Source organism: Podarcis filfolensis (genome assembly GCF_964270895.1).
Source record: "Podarcis filfolensis genome assembly, chromosome: 13".
Lineage (NCBI taxonomy): Eukaryota > Metazoa > Chordata > Lepidosauria > Squamata > Lacertidae > Podarcis > Podarcis filfolensis.
In genome coordinates, this window is record NC_139615.1 from 18,464,550 (window position 1) to 18,485,589 (window position 21,040).

General features: G+C 47.9%; 1 protein-coding gene across 2 annotated transcripts in view; it reads right to left on the reverse strand.

Annotated features, from left to right (window-relative positions):
- The window catches only part of TTYH1 (tweety family member 1), a 61,523-nt gene extending 42,245 nt beyond the window's left edge, over positions 1–19,278 (reverse strand). For both annotated transcript variants that reach the window (XM_083580174.1, XM_083580173.1), the window contains exon 1: positions 19,021–19,278. In XM_083580174.1, the coding sequence (XP_083436300.1) occupies positions 19,021–19,146 (126 nt within the window). In that variant the 5' untranslated portion in view covers positions 19,147–19,278. The remainder of the gene's footprint in view (positions 1–19,020) is intronic.
- Positions 19,279–21,040: the final 1,762 nt, after the last annotated feature.

The window sequence follows — 21,040 nt, forward strand, 5'->3', positions numbered from 1 at the left end:
TTGTAAAGGGAGGGGGTTTTTGTCAAGGGCGTGAGGTTTTCCCCCCTTTTTGAATATTTGTTTAATGCTGCTGTTTTTGAAACCATAATCTATATTGTATTTTAATCTGCTTTTATTCTTAGTTATGGATTTTTTTATTTTAAAAAATCAAGCTGCCTGATGCTTCTATTTTCAGGAAAGCCAGGATGAATAAATATTTCCCCATTGCCTTCTTTTTATCAATCCAGTGTGGGGTGTAGTGGTTAAAGCAGGCAGAACCAGATTCAAATCCTACATGCGGCCTCTAGAGCTCAGTAGGCAAATCTTATCCTACCTCACAGGGCTGTAGTGACAATGATCCCAGCACACCATGCATTAACACACATTTAATGCACATGGAATGAAGGACGCGGGTGGCGCTGTGGGTTAAACCACAGAGCCTAGGACTTGCCGATCAGAAGGTTGGTGGTTCAAATCCCCGCGACGGGGTGAGCTCCCATTGCTCGGTCCCTGCCCCTGCCAACCTAGCAGTTTGAAAGCACATCAAAGTGCAAGTAGATAAATAGGTACCGCTCTGGCGGGAAGGTAAACGGCGTTTCCATGCGCTGCTCTGGTTTCTCTAGAAGCGGCTTAGTCATGCTGGCCACATGACCCGGAAGCTGTACGCCAGCTCCCTCGGCCAATAAAGCGAGATGAGCACCACAACCCCAGAGTCGGCCACGACTGGACCTAATGGTTGGGGTCCCTAATGCACATGGAATACCAGGAACTGCAGTTTTTACCCCTCATGGTGTGACAATTCACAGCACTGCGAAGAAGATACCATTCCCAGAATTATTTGGGGGAAGCCACGTGCGTTAAATGTGCAGCATGGATGTGACTGATCACATGGGCTGAGGGAGAATCTTGTAGACCACTGTAAATTCCTTGGAGGAAGAGCAGAATGAAAAAGGACGAACAATGTAGCTAACGCAGGGGTGACAACTTGAATAAATATATTGTGGGGGTCCTGGTAAGCCCTGCCCCACATAACCGATCACATGACGCAGTGCACCCACACCATTTGAATGGGAGTACCCATCAACTTTGTGGGGGCTGAAGCCCCACAGCCCCTAGGAATGGGCTCCTATAGGGATGGACTGAACAGGAAGAAATTGTGCTTTCAAGGGAGGGATAGCTACATGGGATTTATGGAAGGGAGGGCATGCTTCATGTTGGGGGGGGCAGGACCTCAGTTAAGCATTTTTATTGATTTACTTAATTTAGGTGGGGGGGCAGCTGCCCATGGATAGCTAAATCAAATAGTTGATGGGCTCTGTGTGGGGATTAAGGAAGGTGTTTTGAGTCAGGACTCCAGGACTTGTTTTTGGTGTCGCTGGAAACCAGGCAGAGGGCCTTCTTGGGGGTGGCACCTATCTTGTGGAACGCCCTCCCATCAGATGTCAAGGAAATAAACAACTGTCCGACTTTTAGAAGACACCTGAAGGCAGACCTGTTTAGGAAAGTTTTTTAAATGTTTGATGTTTTATTGTGTTTTTAATATTTAATATTCTATTGGAAACCCAGCCAGATGGGCAGGGTATAATGAACATATTATTATTAGTATTACTATTATCAGTAAGAGAGAGAAAGAGAGAAACAAGAGTGTCTCTGAGAAGATGACCCCTCCACACACGACTCCCTCCCATCTCGAGAAAGATGGAGCTGCAGTCAGATAGAAGTAGGGAGGGCGGAAACAAGAGAGATGGATAGATAAACGCGATTCTCTCTCTCTCTCTCTCTCTCTCTCTCTCTCACACACACACACACACACACACAGTGGATCAGCTGCTGCTGTGAGGCTCAGCCTGACCTACATATCAGCAGTCAGAGCGCTCGCCTCCTCGCTGGCGCTGGGAGGGAATCTGCTGCTGCCGCCGCCGCCACAAACTCCCGCCCCCTCACCCGCGGGCCGGGACTGCGCTCCTCGCTCCCGGAGCTGCCCACGGCAGGGGCGGCGGCTTCCCACGGGCAGCTGCACGCGAGCGGGTGCAGCCCCAGGCTTGGGCAGGTCGCTGCCACCGCGCGGGCTGCTTGCTTCGGCTCCCGCGCCTTCGCCACACCCGCGATCGGAGGCGGGTCACCGGAGACCCCCCGGGGCCGCCTTTGCGCAGCCCGGCCAGGCGCACCGTTAACAGTCTTGCGCTCTCCCGCCACCTCCGCTGCTTCATGCTTCGCAGCCGCTCCCACGTTGCTGATATTGCTTGCAATAAGCGAGCAAAAAAGCAACTCTCGGGGTTGTTTTTATAATAACAAATAAAGACTCTGAGCATGTGCAGTTTTTGCATTTAACACCATTTCCTGCTGCTTCCTGGGTGGTCGTCTGGGGCCTCTCTGGCCCCGCACTCGAGTCCTAGCTCAGCGCCACAGTTGCCTCCCTGAATGTGTTTGTTTTCCCTCTGGCACCAGAGACATCTGTTATAGACATAATTAATTTAACGTAATGGGCCTCTAAACGGTTTTTGAAGGACTGAGCACTACTAGGAAAGCAAAGATGAGAGAGGCCTCGGATCAGATCTCCCGGTGCTTACCTGGGTGCTGCCTCCATTCATTTCCCCTCTCACTCATAGCTCACCTAAGGAGCTCAAGGCTTTCTATGCTGATGCTATTAGCCCCATTTGCCCTCACAAGCATAGGTGCCAATTCCTTGGGGGGCAGAGGTCCCTTTGGCTCCCCCATATAATATTTTAGGGGGCCAGGCCTCCCCAGAATTCATGGGCAATGCCATTCAAATAGTGTGTATTGTGATCAATTATGAAGGGTATTGTCTTGTGTCATGTGACCAATTATGCCCCCCCCCCCCCGCATATTCAAGTTGGCGCACCCTTGCTCACAACAATCTTGTGAGGTAAATTGATCAGAGAGGGAGCAATTGAGCTTCATAGACCAAGCAGGGATTCACACCTAACCCAGCTCCCCTCCCCCTCCGTCCAAAGCCACACCACCACACTGGCTCCATAAAGCCAGGACCCACATTTTCATCCCCAAATGCACAAATAAGAAATTCCTGGGGGCATTTCTCTCCCTCCCCAATGTCTGGATAGAAAGGTGTGGATAGGGGAGATGTGGAAACGTACCTGTGGTGGCTGGTGAACCATTGGTGGAGCAGAAGGCAAGGAGGCCAGCAGTAGGTGGCGCCAGAGCCAACGAGGGGACAGAGCAAGCTAACTCTAGGTTTGCCCCCATCTTCCTCCTCCCTGCTGCGTTTGACAAGGGCAGTACTGAGACTGAAGAGAGGGGGAACTGACAGGCAACACCACCCCCTGAACATGCTGTAAAAAGAAGGCAGGCAGGTATGGGCTGGCTGAGGGCAAACAGAAGTTGGCAGCACAACCATTCATGATCCATCGGATCATGCCCACTGCCGCCACCCTCCCCTTTGGGTGTTCAGTTGAGGCTCTACAGGTTTGGTTGGGGACCCCGTTTTTCATAGGGTTCCCACCAGAGCAGCCAAAGTCTATGCAGGTGCAACTTGTCCCCTCAGGTTCTGTTCAGATATTTTGGTGAATGGGTGGGCAGGGGGTGGGTTCTGCAGGTGAAACCCTTCCCCCCCCATCCACAATCCACATGTTCATGGTTATAGAGCATGAACAGAGCTATATCTTTGAGGACCCAGTTGTATCCACCCACCCACAAATGTAGTCACCTTAATTTCTAAGCCTTCAGTTGTAATGACCCAAACAGGGTTTGTCTCCACAACTACGAGGAATTAGAAACACAAAACTGCAGCAACCAAAGGCTAATACTGAGATGGTGCATGCATGCATCCCTTCTTCACAGAAGCCTGTAGCTGCCAGATCAGAACCCAGATATCTTGCCCCTACCCCACCCTTACCATACTGAGGCAAAGGAAATGGTCCATTAGTTCCCCATGATCTATAGGAAAGTTTCTTCCTCAAATTCCACATACAGTGGAACATTGGTTCTCAAACGCCTTGGTACTCATAACAACTTGGAACCCAAACACTGCAAACCCAGAAATAAGTGTTCCGGTTTGTGAACTTTTTCAGAAGCCAAATGTGCTCCGTTTTGAGTGTTATGCTTCTGTTTTGAGTGCCACACTTCCATTTTGAGTGTTATGCTGAGCTCTGCCTGTTTTTGCTATTTATTTTGCATTTTTGTTTTTGTGGCTCTTTTTGTTTTGTTTTTGTGACTGTGTCAAACCCAGCTCAGCTACTGATTGATTGATTGCGTGACTGTAGTATATTGTTCATTGATCCATAAAATGAAAGCAATAAACAATATACTACAGTCACACAATTAGGCAGTAAAATTCATGTTAAATTGTGTTTAGGGGTTGTATTTAAAACCCTGGAATGGATTAATCCATTTTGCATTACTTTCTATGGAAAAGTGTGCCTTGGTTTTGGAACGCTTTGGTTTTGGAACGGACTTCCATAACGGATTAAGTTTGAGAACCAAGGTACCACTGTATCTCAGAAGCCTACTCTTCAGTAACTCAGAACAAGACTTTTAGTGTGGCTACCCATGTACTCTGGAATAGCACCCCTTTCCCAATAAGACAGAAACTTACTATTTGCACTTTTCAGAAACATTTGGATACATGTTTGTTCCAACACACTTTCCCAATGTTTTGCCACAAGTGTCTAATTTAAATTGTTTAAGTTTGGTTTTAAAGGCATTGGCTGGTTTTATTTTATTAAAAAAAACCCTAAAACCTCACTTTGGCTGTTTCTGTTGTAGGTGACGGCCTTGAGATGATTGTGTAGAAGGCGATTAATAAATGGAGATACTGTAATAATAATTGAATGGTAATAAGTTAATGATAATAATAATAATAATCCATTTGTTGAAACTCCTCCCCACTCAATCTCTCTCCTAGTCCCCCTGCCCATCCTCTTCCCCTTCCTGCCATAGAGAGTAGGAAGCTGCCCTCTACCAACTCACATCACTGGTCCAAAGCTCAGTAAGTGTTTACTCTAGGGATGGGAGAGGCTGTGGACCTCCAGAGTGGTGAGACTCCAACTCCCATCAACTTCAGCCAGCACGGCCATGGCTCAGGATGATGGGAGCTGCACTGTAGGTCTCTAGAGCAGCTTTCCTTCATCTGGTGCCCTCCAGGTGTGTTAGACTCCTAACTCCCTTCAGCCCCAGCCAGAGCTGTAACCTGGAAATGCCAGAGATTGAAGCTGGGCAGTTTTGCATGCAAAGCCTGTTCTCTACGGCTGGGTTATCTTGACTGCATAAATCCACCTGCCTGTTTCAGTCTGTTGCAGAGACAGAAAGATAACCTGATGGCGATACTTGTGAATGGAGAAAGGGGAAATGCAGAAGACAAAAGGGATCGGGGGAGAGATATGGGTGGATAAATCAATCAATCAATGGAAGGCAAATAAATGAATTAGCTGATTAATTGAATATATTAATTAATAAGACTGTTAGTGAAGGGGGGAGGAAGCAAGAGGAAAGCCCTTAGCTATTAGAACGTAAGAAGGATGCAGAAAACCGTTCTCCCCTCTCCTCATCCAGAATGAATTCACAGATCCCCTGACACTCATTAATCCAGCTAATTTGATCCGATTGTTTTAAAAAGCACTTTCAAATATTTGAGTCTCCTAATCCCAAAGCCAAATCTCTCAGCTGGTGTGAACCAGCCTGTTGTTGTTTTGTTTTGTTTTGTTGTCTTTTTGTTGTTGTCGTCATCAACCGGACACGATCCCCGCGTGATGGCCTCCACTCTTGTTACAAAGTAGCTCTGCATGTGAGTTCATAAAAGACTGGATGGAGGAACGTGCTCTGTGTGTCTTGTATATGGCTATAGGTGATTCAGAGAAGCAGCTTCCGCAGGGGAACATTTTCATCACTGTTTATTTACTGCTCATTAATGTAATGGTGTGTATGGGGTGTTAGGGGAAGGCCACGTCATGCTCCTTCTGGGGCAGATTGTCCACCTTTGGTCTCCATCCTGCACTCAGCTCTCCCCTGTGGCTCCTAGGAGCTGTCAGCATGTGACAGCGGTTGCACCCGGGAATGGCTTCGACTGGCCATCCACACCAAGTAAGGGAAAAGTAAAGGTAAAGGGACCCCTGACCATTAGGTCCAGTCATGACCGACTCTGGGGTTGCGGCGCTCATCTCGCTTTATTGGCCGAGGGAGCCAGTGTACAGCTTCCGGGTCATGTGGCCAGCATGACTAAGCCGCTTCTGGCAAACCAGAGCAGCGCACAGAAACGCCGCTTACCTTCCCGCCAGAGCGGTACCTATTTATCTACTTGCACTTTGACGTGCTTTTGAACTGCTAGGTTGGCAGGAGCAGGGACCGAGCAACGGGAGCTCACCCCGTCACGGGGATTCGAACCACCGACTTTCTGATCGGCAAGTCCTAGGCTCTGTGGTTTAACCCACAGCGCCACCCGCATCCCTAAGTAAGGGTAGCCTTGATAAATTAGGGACTTCTGCATGCAAGCAAAGACTGCAGCGGATTAAGCAGATGAGACCAATAGTGGGCCCAACAGTCAAGAAGGCAGTTCCTTGAGGGGCAGGTGGGGCTCATCAGCCCTGGGAAGGTAGCCCGTCTAGGAGAAGGAGAACTCTGATCCTAAACCTCTACTGTCTTGTGGGATCTTCAGAAGAAGAAGAAAGTAAGGAGTAAACCAGGCTTCCTCAACCTCGGCCCTCCAGATATTTTTGGCCTACAACTCCCATGATCCCTAGCTAGCAGGACCAGTGGTCAGGGATGATGGGAATTGTAGTCTCGAAACATCTGGAGGGCCGGGGTTGAGGAAGCCTGGAGTAAACCCAACACAAATCTGGAGTGGAGTCCACTCCATATATAGCCCCGAAAATAATACTTGGGACCATACAAAAGATATTAAGACTGGGAGTCTTCCCTTTTTTTAACCTCTCTTCTGAGCAGGAAGATTTGGCAAGGCCTTTCCCCTACCACAAAAACAGGGCCGGCCCAAGACATTTTGGCACCTGAGGCGAACCATGAAATGGTGCCCCTCCCCACCAGGGAAGAAGGGGTGAGTGAAGTTCTACATAAGGAACAAGGGGCAAATAAATTATGCACTGAGGCCTGCTGTCCCTATGGATCCTGTCACCTGAGGTGGTTGCCTCACCTTGCCTCGTGGGTGGGCCAACCCTGCACAAGAAGCTTCTATTAATGCCACATTTCTGAATACTTCCTGCTGAGAAGCGACACAATGCAGATCACACAGTCTTCTGACAATCTGCACTTTCCCAGGTATCTACCACTATTAAGAATCAGTATATTCTGCCCACAAACACATACTACGGCTGCAATTCTAAATAGAAATATACTTAAACGGAAAGAAGCCCCATGGAATTTAATGGGACATAGTTCTCAGTAAACACAGATAGGAGTGGTCCATAAGACTGCAGTCGAGCACCCAAATACATGCAAGTCCCTCTGATTTTTAAGCATTAAAAAGTGGAGGCAGCGCAGGATTGTACTGCTTAAAACTAGAGATGATTTAACCCCAGCCTTGTTGTATGATCAGCATTGCCTTCCAGAATTCTGATGGTCCACTAATGTGCTTTAGACTGCAAAGCAAGAGTGCATACTCAGGATCTTTGAACAGTTAACTAATCTGCGCTAAGTGATCTCGAGTATCCAGTACTCTTTAAGAATGCAAATGCCTTACTTGGTCCAACCAAGGCTGAATTCACAGGATGTTTCCAGACCTTTCTCTTAATTGTTAAGCGCCGCATTATATTTGAGCATTCACACAACAGAAAAGCCGCTTCTTGAGCTATAGAGGAATATAGGGCAAGTTTCCATGATATTTGCTTCCAGGGAAAAAATATGTTTGCAAAAAAATATGGAAAGGGATGTTATATTTACACTACATTCCACTCCAGTTCAACTATATAGTTTCAGAAGTGGCTTTTACATTATGTGAAAGCGCAGATACGATGTGGAAATTAATAGGGAAATGTCATGAAAATGGAATAAGCTGCCATGTGAATGCAACTCAAGGTCCACCCCATGCATAATTGTTTGCAAAGCTCCTAGCAGCCAGGAGATGTGCATGTGGGGGTCGATTAGACACTGACACATGGTCTGGCAGTGGCCTACGGTCTTATTTTTCTCCACCCCTGCTGTGGACTACATGCTACCTGCAAACTTTCACTATTGGCATGCTTCAAGGGGGAACTGCAACACAATGTTGCAGCGTGTGGAGTGCTCCAGTTCAAGTTGCTCCTTTCTGTATCCTCTCCCTCTTGGTTCACAGTTCCCACCCGCAACAGTCACTCAGCATTCTGTGGCCACTGAGCATGCTCATGGGGTTGTTTTAGAGGTCCCCCATGTGGGGGCTTCCCCCCAAAAATATTTTTGTATTGCTGCAAACCCTGGGAGTTCCTCCAAGCCTGTTGAATACAGTGGTACCTCAGGTTACAGACGCTTCGGCTTACAGATGCTTCGGGTTACAAACTCTGCTAACCAGGAAGTGGTTGCTCCAGGTTAAGAACTTTGCCCCAGGATAAGAATGGAAATCGCATGCCAGCAGCACAGCGGCAGCAGGAGGCCCCATTAGCGAAAGCACGGACCTCTGGAACGAATTAAGTTCTTAACCCGAGGTACCACTGTACCTCCCTCTGGTATGTGGGAGATACAGTGGTACCTCAGGTTAAGTACTTAATTCGTTCCGGAGGTCCGTTCTTAACCTGAAACTGTTCTTAACCCGAAGCACCACTTTAGCTAATGGGGCCTCCCACTGTTGCCGCGCCACCGGAGCACGATTTGTGTTCTCATCCTGAAGCAAAGTTCTTAACCCGAGTTACTATTTCTGGGTTAGCGGAGTCTGTAACCTGAAGCATATGTAACCTGAATGAAGCGTATGTAACCCGAGGTACCACTGTACTGTTTGGCTATCTGTGCAATGGTACTTGCAGCCTTAATGTTGGCAATACAGATGGACAGGGAGAGAGAGGGGCAGCCCTTCTGGAGAATGCATCTAGGTTCTACTAGCGACACACGAGCAATAATTTCATCACATGGGGTGCCTGCATTGGATATGACGTCATTCCTATGGGAGTAATTTGCATTCAAAGTAGAAGCGGTATGGGATGCTCTTCTGGTTTCAAGCAGTCGTCCAAGAGCCAGGTAAAGATCAGAACCTGAAGAAGCAATCTATGAACAGGTGTGTGGGAGAAGAGCCAAAGGTCAGAAGAAGCCCCAGATACCGTCCAGTGGGGATTGGGGACGTCTGAAACCAGCTATTCCCCCCTTTTTCTCTCAAAATGCACATCAACACGTGCTTATGCAACCCCAAATGCACACTTCCACACTCAGATGCTATAAATATGTTCAGTTTCATTATTCCATTCCAACGACGCTTTGCATTTCCCCCCCAAAAAACGTGACATGCTGCCAAATTTGGAGGAAGATCCAGTACATACTGTAAGTAATACAGTCCATCCTGGGCCTGCCAAATCTGGTGGTGCCACTGGCATGTAAGGCTGTGTATAATTTATAATTTAATTTGGCAGTTTTATCTGCTTAGTTTGTTTATACACAATTGTACACAAATTCCGGTGGTTGGTGGTTGGTGGTGTACAACTCTCTCTCTCTCTCTCTCTCTCTCTCTCTCTCTCTCTCTATATATATATATATATATATAGGTAAAAAGGTAAAGGACCCCTGGACAGCTAAGTCCAGTCAAAGGCGACTATGGGGTTGTGGTGCTCATCTCGCTTTCAGGCCGGCCGAGGGAGCTGGTTTTGTCCACAGACAGCTTTCCAGGTTATGTGGCCAGCATGACTAAGCCGCTTCTGGAGCAATGGAACACTGTGACGGAAACCACAGCACACGGAAACACTGTTTACCTTCCTGCTGCAGCAGTACCTCTTTATCTACTTGCACTGGTGTGCTTTCGAACTGCTAGGTGGCCGGAGCTGGGACAGAGCAACGGGAGCTCACCCCGTCGTGGGGATTCGAACCGCTGAAGTGGGCAGTGGTTCCTGCAATGGAGGCCAGTGATCTGGCGCTGCCACAAGCTGGAGAGGATGCCAGAAGGAGATAGAAGGGGTGGGCTTAGGGCATGTGGTTTCTAACTATACATCTATGATTCTATGTCATGGATGCTTTAGCTGAGATTCCTGCACTGCAGGGAGTTGGACTGGATGACCCTCAGGGTCCGTTCCAACTCTATGATTCTACTCTATGATCTAACCATCGACAGAGGGATAAAAGAAGGGGGGAGAGTATGTTTTCAATGGGGTGTCGTGTGAGACAAAGAGGCGAGAAGTCTCCCTTTCTGCTTTTAAATATGGTTTAGAGCAGAGGAGGGGAAATGTGGTGGTGTTTCCCCCCCATATTTTCTGTATTCATTTGTGAGCAATTTCCTGGGGCTTGAAAACAGTGGTGGGCAGTGCCAGGGGAACAAAGTGGGCAGGCAGCAGATGCCACTCTTGTACCGTGTAGGCTGTATTCCAGCCACACAAAAACCAGAGTTCCTTACACAAAGAAACCTCTTCATCCTCCATGCAGGTAAGCAAGGTCACACTCACGTCGTACATTCAAAGCGCAGGGCTTCTGCCCTCCCACCCCAGAACAAGAACCCAGTTTGTTAAGGGTGCTGGGAATTGTTGCTTTCTGGGGGAAAGCTCTGTGGTGTGGATGTCGCCCAAGTAAGAGGCATTATCGCAGTTTGAGGCGCTTGAGGAAGGGTCTGGCTTGAGTCCTGAGGGCCACAGAGGGAGACCGGAGGGGGGCACTTTTGTCCCCCAGGCCCAAAGTCCGCCACCATCTCTCGTTTCAGCAGGTAGAAGGCAGGTTGGGATCTGCTAATAGATCTCTGAGCGATGTTGCAGTAGATTGGCAAGGATTCCTGACCTGATTTTTTAGCAGCTAGCTGTAACAAAACAACAGCTTTCCCACCTACATTTGCCTGCAGAAATGAAGGCTAACTAGAGCTGAACTTTTGTGATGTAAAGGCGCTCTGGGGCACTGTGGGGAATTTAAATGGTGACACAAATGCCCTGTATTTTTGTGGAATTTGCTTCCGTAATCTGTTATGACATGAGAGTTTGATCATTTTATGTTTGTACGGTCTTTTGCTATTTGAGGTATTTACATTCCTGGAAGTTCTGGACTGTGCAGGTGGTGGGTTTTTTTGCCATGACAGCCACCCACATGGACAGATTTAAAATGGGATTAGATGAATTTGTGGCAGATTTGGCTAGCGATGGCTACCATTCACGATGGCTTTATATTTCTTCCAGTATTATTTCTACATTTTGCACCCAGACATATAAATTAGCTTATACAGATCTGTGTACAGACAAATCCTTTGTATATTTTTTTAAAGTGATATATACCCTCCAACATTTCTCCGATGAAAATAGGGACGTCCTATTCCATAATAATAATAGTTTTACTATTTATACCCAACCATCTGACTGGGTTGCCCCAGCCACTATGGGGGGCTTCCAACATATATAAAAAAACATAATAAAACTAAACAGGGCTGCCTTCAGATGTCTTCTAAAGGTTACTTATCTGCTTGGCTCAGGGGCCACATAACTCCATACCTTCCAACATTTCTCCGATGAAAATAGGAACATCCTAAGGAAAAGTGGGACATTCTGGGAGGATCAAATCAGAAACCGGGACAGCTGCTGTTAATCAGGGGCTATCCCTGGAAAACAGGGACACTTGGAGGGTCTGAGTGATGCCTTACTCTTCTTTGGGTGAGACTTAAGAGGCTGCTTTACTTATTTATTTATTTATTTATTTACCACTTTATACTTTTACTAAAAGCCTCAAAGTGGTGTACAGCATATTAAAGCAATAAAGCAATAGTCGGGTGATGTTCCTCCGTCCTCATGAGGAGCCTCTTCAGTAGGGCTGTTGAGTGTGGGTATACCCACTATACCTTTAAAGCACATTCAAAGCACATCCTACCCTCACTGTGGGTTAAACCACAGAGCCTAGGACTTGCCGATCAGAAGGTCGGCGGTTTAAATCCCTGCGACGGGGTGAGCTCCCGTTGCTCGGTCCCTGCTCCTGCCAACCTAGCAGTTCGAAAGCACGTCAAAGTGCAAGTAGATAAATAGGTACCGCTCCGGTGGGAAGGTAAACGGCGTTTCCGTGCGCTGCTCTGGTTCGCCAGAAGCGGCTTAGTCATGCTGGCCACATGACCCGGAAGCTGTACGCCAGCTCCCTCGGCCAATAAAGCGAGATGAGCGCCACAACCCCAGAGTTGTCTGTGACTGGACCTAACGGTCAGGGGTCCCTTTACCTTTACCCTCTCCAAATTCATGGGAACTGTAGTTTATCAATATCCTGGGTATTATAGCCCTGTATGGGGAAACCTGGGGTCCCCAGGATTCTTTCATGGGGGTGGGATGTGATTTGAATCTGCTCTAAAGGTGTTGTGTGTATGGCGGGGGTGGGGTCACAGTTCCTGGGGAACACCAGCAGAAAAGGGCTATTGCCCTTCTGCCTTGCATGTGAGCTTCCCGTGGGCACCTGGTTGGCCAATCTGCGAAATGGGTTGCTGGATTATAGAGCCCTTAGGTCTGATTCAGCAGAGCTCCTCTTGAGTCTGCGCTGGGGGCGCTCCAGGGATTTGAATGTAATTTAAATGGTGGCTCCAAGTTGAAGCAGCGCTCACTGGAATGCCATAAAAGGGGATCAGCTCGGGCCCCAACAACCGCCCAGCAATGTTGGGCACTGACGCCAGCCCTGCCTGGTGCCTCTCCCTGGGGGCTCAGCGAGAGAGGTAAGTGAAAGAAAGGCTGCAGCCACACCTTGGCAGTGCCACAATGGGGCATATATTCAGGCTGCGAGAGCTCTTCTTCACAGGGAAACAGTGAAATAGGCAGGGCAGAGATGAGAACTGTGAAGAAGTGCCAGGAGTAAGAGCTATATAAAAGATAAATTATTTATACCGTGCCGGGTTTTTCGCATTCACATCTTTAAAAGGATGTTCAGGGAGAAGAATGTTTAAAAAAGAAAAGCTGTAAAAAAAAGGAAAGAAAGAAAGAAAAGGCTCACGGCATGGGAGAAGAAGGAGAGCCTTGTGGAGATCTGTCTGAACCGCATTTCTAAAAGAAGGTTATGAAGGGAGGGTGTCAAGAAGGGCGTCCTACATTTTATGTGACCAGAAAACCCAAATTCTCTAATTGAATCAAATGAAATAGATTTGCATGAGCCCGCTTAATCACAGCACTTCGCGTTGGTCTCAGAGTACAAGGGATTCCCCCCCCCCCTTCTCTCTCTTTGGTAGCAGCTGGTGTTCCTTTTTAGGAAACCAGGCAGTGTGGAAAACAGGAGGGATTTGGTGACGGGACTTGGATTCTGTGGTGAAACTCAGTTCTGTGTGTGGCCGTGTGATGAAATTCAGTTTGACGACAAAATACAAGGTGACAAAACCCAGACTTAAGGGAATAAGGCATAACCCTTTCCTTAATGTACCACTTTGCTACATGTAGGGAACTCCCTCCCCCCCCCTCCCCCCATTTTTAAACACAAGGGAAGCAATCACAAACATGATTCTTCACAACCTGTAATTTGAAGTGGTACAGTCCAGAACCCCGCCATCTTAGGCTGCAATCCTATGCACAATTCCTTTGGAGCAGGGGTGCCAGCTGGAATAAAATATTGGTGGTGGGAGGTAAGCTCTGCCCCACATAATGGATCACAACACACACACACACACCCATATGAATGGCAATGCCCATCCACTTTGGCAAGGCATGCCACCCTCAAATATTTTATGGGGGTCCGAAGGGACCTCGGCCCCTAGGAGTCGGTTCCTATGCTTCGGAGTGAGTCAGGCATAGTCAACACTACACAGGCATAGTCAACACTACACAGGAAGTAGAATGAAGTGGTATAGATCTGAGGATTTGACTGTACCACTTCAAATCCCACGATGGGTGGTGGTAGACGATTATATTTTTGAAAACTCTCCACACACAGAAACCACCCTGACAGGGAATGTGCTGGGTTATGTGTATAATTCTTAGTAGCAGGATTTTAAAAACAAAACAAGGGGGAGCACTCAAAACAGGTGTCCCTAGCTGCAGTCTGAAGCTGTATAGACGCTGTACCTTTGAAGCACCTTTGAAGCACATTCTTGCCCTGAAAGAATTATGGGCACTGCAGTCTATTAATGGTTGCTGGGAATGGTAACTGTGAAGGGGTAAACTACAATGCCCAGGATTCTTTGAGGCAAACAATGTCTTACAAATGTGCTTTAAAGGTATAGTGTGTACATAACCTGTGATCATAACAGCCTGTTCTACCACCGCAGGGTTCGTACCACCTTCGTCTTCTGCCTGGGTAAAGTAAAAAGGTAAAGGACCCCTGGACAGTTAAGTCCAGTCAAAGGTGACTATGTGGTGTGGCGCTCATCTTGCTTTCAGGCTGAGGGAGCCAGTGTTTGCCAACAGACAGCTTTCTGGGTCATGTGGCCAGCATGACTGAACCGCTTCTGGCTCACAGAGAACTGTGACAAGAGCCAGAGCGCATGGAAACACCGTTTACCTTCCCACCGCAGCAGTACCTATCTATCTACTTGCACTGGTGTGCTTTCAAACTGCTAGGTTGGCAGAAGCTGGGACAGAGCAACAGGAGCTGGATTCTGCCTGGATAGAGCAGGCCTCACACTGAACACAGTGGAGCGAACTGGCTGTGAATGTCCTGATTCCGCATAATGTGTGGATTTACAATAGGGCTCTCCTTTGTCAAGCAGACCAGTCTTGTAGGAACAACAGGAACTTCTGCATGCACAGCATGTGCTCTGCCACTGAGCCACAGCTCAGAACTTCCTAAGAACTTTCTGTTCCCATCGAGGTCGCTCCCTGAGCCCGCCACCACCCATCCCACTTGGGCCAGGCAACAACAGTCCCAGTGCTTTGAATGGAAATGAGAACTCTTCCATTCAAAGACTCTTTGCAAGGGTCCAGTGAGTGAGTTTATTTGCCACTCAACGACACAAGTATTTGGTTTAGAAAACAGGTTAGGAACAGCCTGCAAGGCTGGCATCATGCTTATCCGAGGGCCATGTTTTCTAGTCTCCTTTAAACATTATAAATTTCACCCAAATCTACAGGTGGCTCCTGCAACTCAATGCTGGGAAAATTTGGTACAAAACAACCACAGTGCCAAAAATGCACCAGGCCTCTCCCCACAGAGGTCCTCCCATAGTCCACTTCACAATGTCTCTCTGACTCTTTCACCAATGGGGCAGGAGAACTAATTGCTGTGAGATGTTGTGCTCACACTGAGAGCGCAGCTCCGTTCCAAAGTGGGATGGACCACAGGGGGGTCCTTCAGGGACTCAATGAGTACTTGAAACGGCATTGGCTGTTGTGGGAAGATTACAGAATGCATGCGAGGCATTGCCAAGGCAGACCTGACTCTCTGACTGACACACCAGGAGAATGAGCAACGACTGTGTCATTTATTCAACAATTGCCCACATTGTTGTTTTTAAAGCATCTGTTGAAATTCAGCACCGTTGAAGCGAAGCGGCTGGCCTAAGCTAGACCACCGATGGAATTCAGAAGACACGGCAAAGAACCCTCAGAAAAGCTGAATTGGGGCAATCTCTTTTCATTAACAATGTCCAGAGAGGTAGCCGTGTTACTCTGTTTTAGTGCAAGACCAAGGCTGTGTACACAGCATACTTTTAAAGCACACCCGAAGCATGGGGGGCTGGAGGAGGAAATGTGTTTTAAATGTATGGCGTGCACACAGTCTAGCACATTTTAACTACCACAACATACAACCTAATTTTTGTGCTCAACACCCCCTCCCTCTGCTTTGTTGTAGAGCATCTTGCCTGAGGAGCGTTCTGGAGAACTCGGACCCTTGCCACTGTTTCATGACATTTGGCTGGTCCTAACAAAAAAGTATTGTCCAATGTGGATTGTTGGATTTCCCACTACCCCCACCTGATGGACCAAGATGGCTAATGTTGCTTTTTATGTTTTATTACAGCATTAGCTGTTGTAGGACTACAGAACACTTAATCAGATCTAACATCTGATGGACTGGGCTCTAGTCCATGAAACCGTATGCCGTAATAAAATGTGTTAGTCTCTAGGGAGACAAGGGGCCATTTGTTGTTGTTATTAAGGTTCTTCTGCTAAGGATGAAGGCTCTTTCTTACATCCCAGTCATGTCTCTGAGGGTGGTGCGGTGCAAGTCATCTGAGTGCACTGGGTGCATCAAGAGTGCATGCAGAAAGGCCCAGGTTCAATCCCTGCTGTCTCCAGGTAGGGAGTAGACCCCTGGCTGAAAAACTGGAGAACTGCTGCCAATCAGTGTGGACAATACTGAGCTAGATGGACCAATGGTCTGATGCAGAAGGCAGCAGCTCCCTAGGTTCCTAGTCATTCCCTCTTTGACCTTGTTCGTTTTGGTATTTACTAGTGTGGTTTTGGAGATTCTACTCTTCCAAAATAATATACCAGATTTCTTTTGCAGCATCCAAATCATGTGGTGGTTAGTTCCACAAGGTACAATCTGACAAATTGGGTTAGGCAGGATGTAATTGGCAAAGCAGCATCAGTTAGTCATATTGTCCACAGTGGTTTGTGCCCAAATCCCCATTTGGTAAATTTGGCAAGCTAGCTTTTGTGGCTTGGGTTAAGAATGAGCCTGTTCATGTCTTAGATAAAAGGACAGATAAATGTTCTACTTCTCTCTTTTCACACTTTCCTTCCCAGCTTGGGGGAAAGAAAACACATAAGAGAAATCAGCAGAGGTGACTGAAGGAGCAACTAGATTTTACAGAGAAGTTAGGACATTGGCGTTGACCAAAGTTTATCATTTAATTTCAAATTGTATAGACCACAGCCTAAGAAGGCCCCATTTGCACGGTACATTTAACCACACTATCATACCACATCAAATAGTCATGGCTCCCCCCCCAAAGAATCTTGGGACTTGTAGTTTGCTAAGGGTGCAGAGAGTTGCTAGGAGACCGACTGCTCCTCTCCCAGAATTCCCTGGGAATACGAATGGACTGTTAAACCACTCTGAGAACTGCAGCTCTGTTCTCAGCTCCCAGGATTCTTTGGGTGGAATCCATGGTGGTTTAAAGTGGCGTTATCCTGCTTTAAACATGTAGTAGAGATGGGGGCCTCAGTGACAAGAGTACATGCACCACATACATTGAAAGCACATTGAAAGCATCCCCACCTGCCAGAATCCCAGGAACTGTAGTTTCCTAAGGGTGCCAGGAATTATAGTTCTGTGAGGGGTAAACTACAATTCAAAGGATGTGTGTGTGTGTGCGTGTGCGTGCATGCTTGTGTGTGTTTTAAATCTATGTTGTATACACAGCCTTTCTGTATGCAGAAGGCCCCAACCTCAGCCTTGGCATTTTCAATTAAAAGGATCTGCAGTAGCAGATAATAGGAAAGAAAGACTTCTGGCTGACACCCAGGAGATCCACTGCCCATTTAGGCAAGCCTTCTGAACCTGGTGTTCTCCAGATGCTTTAGATTGCAGCACCCATCGCCCCTGACCATTGGCCATGCTGAGGCTGATGGGAGTTGTAGTCTGGGGGGGGGAGGGAATCTGGAGGGCACCCATTGGGAAAACCTGGCCTGGATGACATAAGCAGCATCCCACACTCCTAAATTAATATTGGGTGTGCTCCAATTTGTGTTGAAATTAAGACGCAAAAGGTTGAGAAATAAAATGTTGGTTTGAGGAATAGATGAAGTGGGATTAGCAACGCAGAGGCAGAGGCCGCATCTACACAGCCACAGAGCTGATCTGCACACAGTACAAGCTCAACATGTCCTCAGCTGCACTCATGCGCCTTCGCTTGTGCAGCGAGGGAGAGGCATTAACGTGTGAACCAGGCTAATAATGCAGATAAATCAGCTGCCTTTCATTTTCACACAACCCTTCATTTTTGGGCGGATGCAACCGCAAGAACGGCTGTTGGGGCCATATCCGTGTGCAGCTAGTTCACACATTACATGCCACTACACAAGTGCGCTCTCTCTCTCTCTCTCTCTCTCTCTCTCTCTCTCTCTGAGCCAGTCGGGTCTTTCTGTTTGTAGAAAGAGAGTCCTAAGTGAGTCGCCCCAGATAAGACACACGGCACACGGGAATAGGCTGCTGAGCCTCATCAGCTATGACAAGGGGCTGCAGAAATCTGAGGCAGGCGAGTCTCTCGACAGCTGAGCCTCCCTCCACGGATGCAACCTCAACACACACACCTGGACCATTGATGGCTCCTCCTTGACTTCAAAGCTTGACACATGAGAGATGCTCCTTGGACCTCCTTAGCCCTTCCTCCCTGGCCTCTGTCTCCTCCTGTCCCACATTATCCCCTTCTTTCGCTCTGTGTGCAGTTCCAGCCCCATCCTTCTTCCCTTATCTCTCGATCTGGTCCTCCATCTTTCCCAGAGCATCCTGTCAGGTTCCCTCCCTCCCCCATCCTTCCTCCCCCCTCCTCCAGCCCACCCCCCTTTCACTAGCTGCCCCATTACCTCTCCTCACCTCTCCTTCCCTTTCCCACAAGTCCCCCTTTCACCCCCCCATTCTGCTCCTTTCCCTGCCTCCTTTAGCATTACATTATCCGCTGCTCACTTTCTCCCCCTTCTCCCTCAACTCTTCTCATTTTCTCCATCCAGGTATTCCTCTTCTTTGGACCACATCTTTGCACTCTGATTTCCTTCCCCACCCGTCTTGCTTCCCCCTTGTCCCCCCCTTAATCTTTGCCATCCCGTCCTGTTTGCTCCTCCATCCATCCCTCCCTCCATCCAAACAGCTCTGCCTGCGCGCACGCATTTTAATTCTATGGGCGCACATCTTAATTCCGTGCATTCAAAAGCCCTTTCCATTCCCCTCTTTTCCACCCCCCACCTCTCCTTCTCTCCCCTCACCTTCTCCTCCCGCCCCCGCCTGCCCCCGTCCTCCTTCTCTCGCCTCTCTCATTCACTTCATCTTTCCCACAGCCCTGCCTGATTTCTGCCTGGCTCGCTGACCCCACAGATCCTGCAAACCCATGCCCACTCTGGGCATCACCGTGACGCTCACCTGCTGGTACCCCCAGTCCTCCGGGGCAAATTCGCTCCCCACGGCTTCAAACTGGAAGTTGATGTGCGGCGCCTGGTGCAAGAGGAACGTCCACCACGAAGCTCGATACCCCTGGGGGGACCCCATCCCTCCGACGCGGGGCGCCCACAACCCCAAGCCCGCTCACCGCGCTGGTCGCCGGCCCCCCATGCTGGCACACGGATGGATGTCGGGGAATGATGTGCAGGGAGGCAGTGCAGAACATCAGGGCTTATCCGCGCGGGATATTGGGGAGGGGGGAGTGATGGTTGGGGAAATAAAGGGGGGGAGGGCTAGGTGGTGGGGGAAGAGGACCGTGGAAGGCGCAGCGCCATCTAGCTAGCGCTGCGCCCGTCACCATGATTTAAACCAGCCCTTGTCTCGCCCGACCTGTCAGAGAGACTAATAGCTCCCCCAAGTGGATCTGTCCATCTACACAATAAATACAAGGCATCGCTGATCAGATTTAAAGCGGATGCAGAGTGGGAGAAAACGCACTAGTAAAGCAACTTCTAAAACTTCGCAATCGCTTCCAGCCTTCCCAATTTTCTACAAAATATACTTGCGGGTTCCAACTGAATTATGTGGAGTGGGCTAGGAAGAAACCCTGCGTAAAAATCCTTACACCTGCAGTGATGTCAGCCCGTTTTTCTGACTGGTCAGGAATCCTCACAAACAGCCAGTTGCTTCTATTATATATAATAATAATAATAATAATAATAATAATAATAATAATAATTATTATTATTATTATTATTATTATTATTTATACCCCGCCCATCTGGCTGGATCCCCGCAGCCACTCTGGGCGGCTTCCAACAAAACACTAAAATACAATAACCTATTAAACATTAAAAGCTTCTCTAAACAGGGCTGCCTTTAGATGTCTTCTAAAAGTTTGGTAGTTATTTTTCTCTTTGACATCTGGTGGGAGGGCGTTCCACAGGGCGGGTGCCACTACAGAGAAGGCCCTCTGCCTGGTGCCCTGTAACTTGGCTTCTCACAGCAAGGGAACCGCCAGAAGTTCCTCGGCGCTGGACCTCAGTGTCCAGGCAGAACTATGGAGGTGGAGATGCTCCTTCAGGTATACTGGGCCGAGGCCATTTAGGGCTTTAAAGGTCAGCACCAACACTTTGAATTGTGCTCGGCAACATACTGGGAGCCAGTGTAGGTCTTTCAAGACTGGTGTTATATGGTCTCGGTGGCCGCTCCCAGTCACCAGTCTAGCTGCCGCATTCTGGATCAATTGTAGTTTCCGGGTCACCTTCAAAGGTAGCCTAATAATAATAATAATAATAATAATAATAATAATAATTAGGGGGTGGGGAGGCAACCAGAAAGTAGTTGCTGCTATAAGTATAACATTTCCCCAGTTGATACGTTGTAGTTTAGAAGATAGTTATTCCCCCCAGATTGCTGCAGTTGTTGCCTGGAATGTAGCAGCAGGAAAAGGCCCAAAGGTTGTAACATTTCCTCACAGGGAAATTGCTGCAACCCCTTGGTGATTTTGGTTACCTTTTCCTGAAACTTTTCCAGCTCTACAGTATCCTTTTTGAGGTGTAGCCCCTAGAACTGAACACTGTGTTCCAAAAGTGGTGTAGCACCATAGATTTGTATAAGGGCAGTGTGATACGGGGTTTTATTTTCAATGTCTTTCCTAATGATCCGGAACATGGAATTCGTCTTTTTCATAGCTGCCATACACTGGGCTGAGTCCTTCCTTGAGCTATCCATCACAACCCCAAGATCTCGTTCCTGGTTAGGTACCAGATCCTATTAGTGTATATGCAAAGTTAGGATTATTATTATTTTTTGCCTCAATATGCATCACTTCATACTTGCTTACATTGAACTTCATTTGCCATTTTAATACCCATTCACTCAGCTTGGAGGGATCCTTTTGCCGTGCCTTACACCTACTTTTTGATTTCACCACCACAAATAATTTGGTGTCATCGGCAAACTTGGCTGCCTCATTCTTCATCTGCAACTCTAGACAATT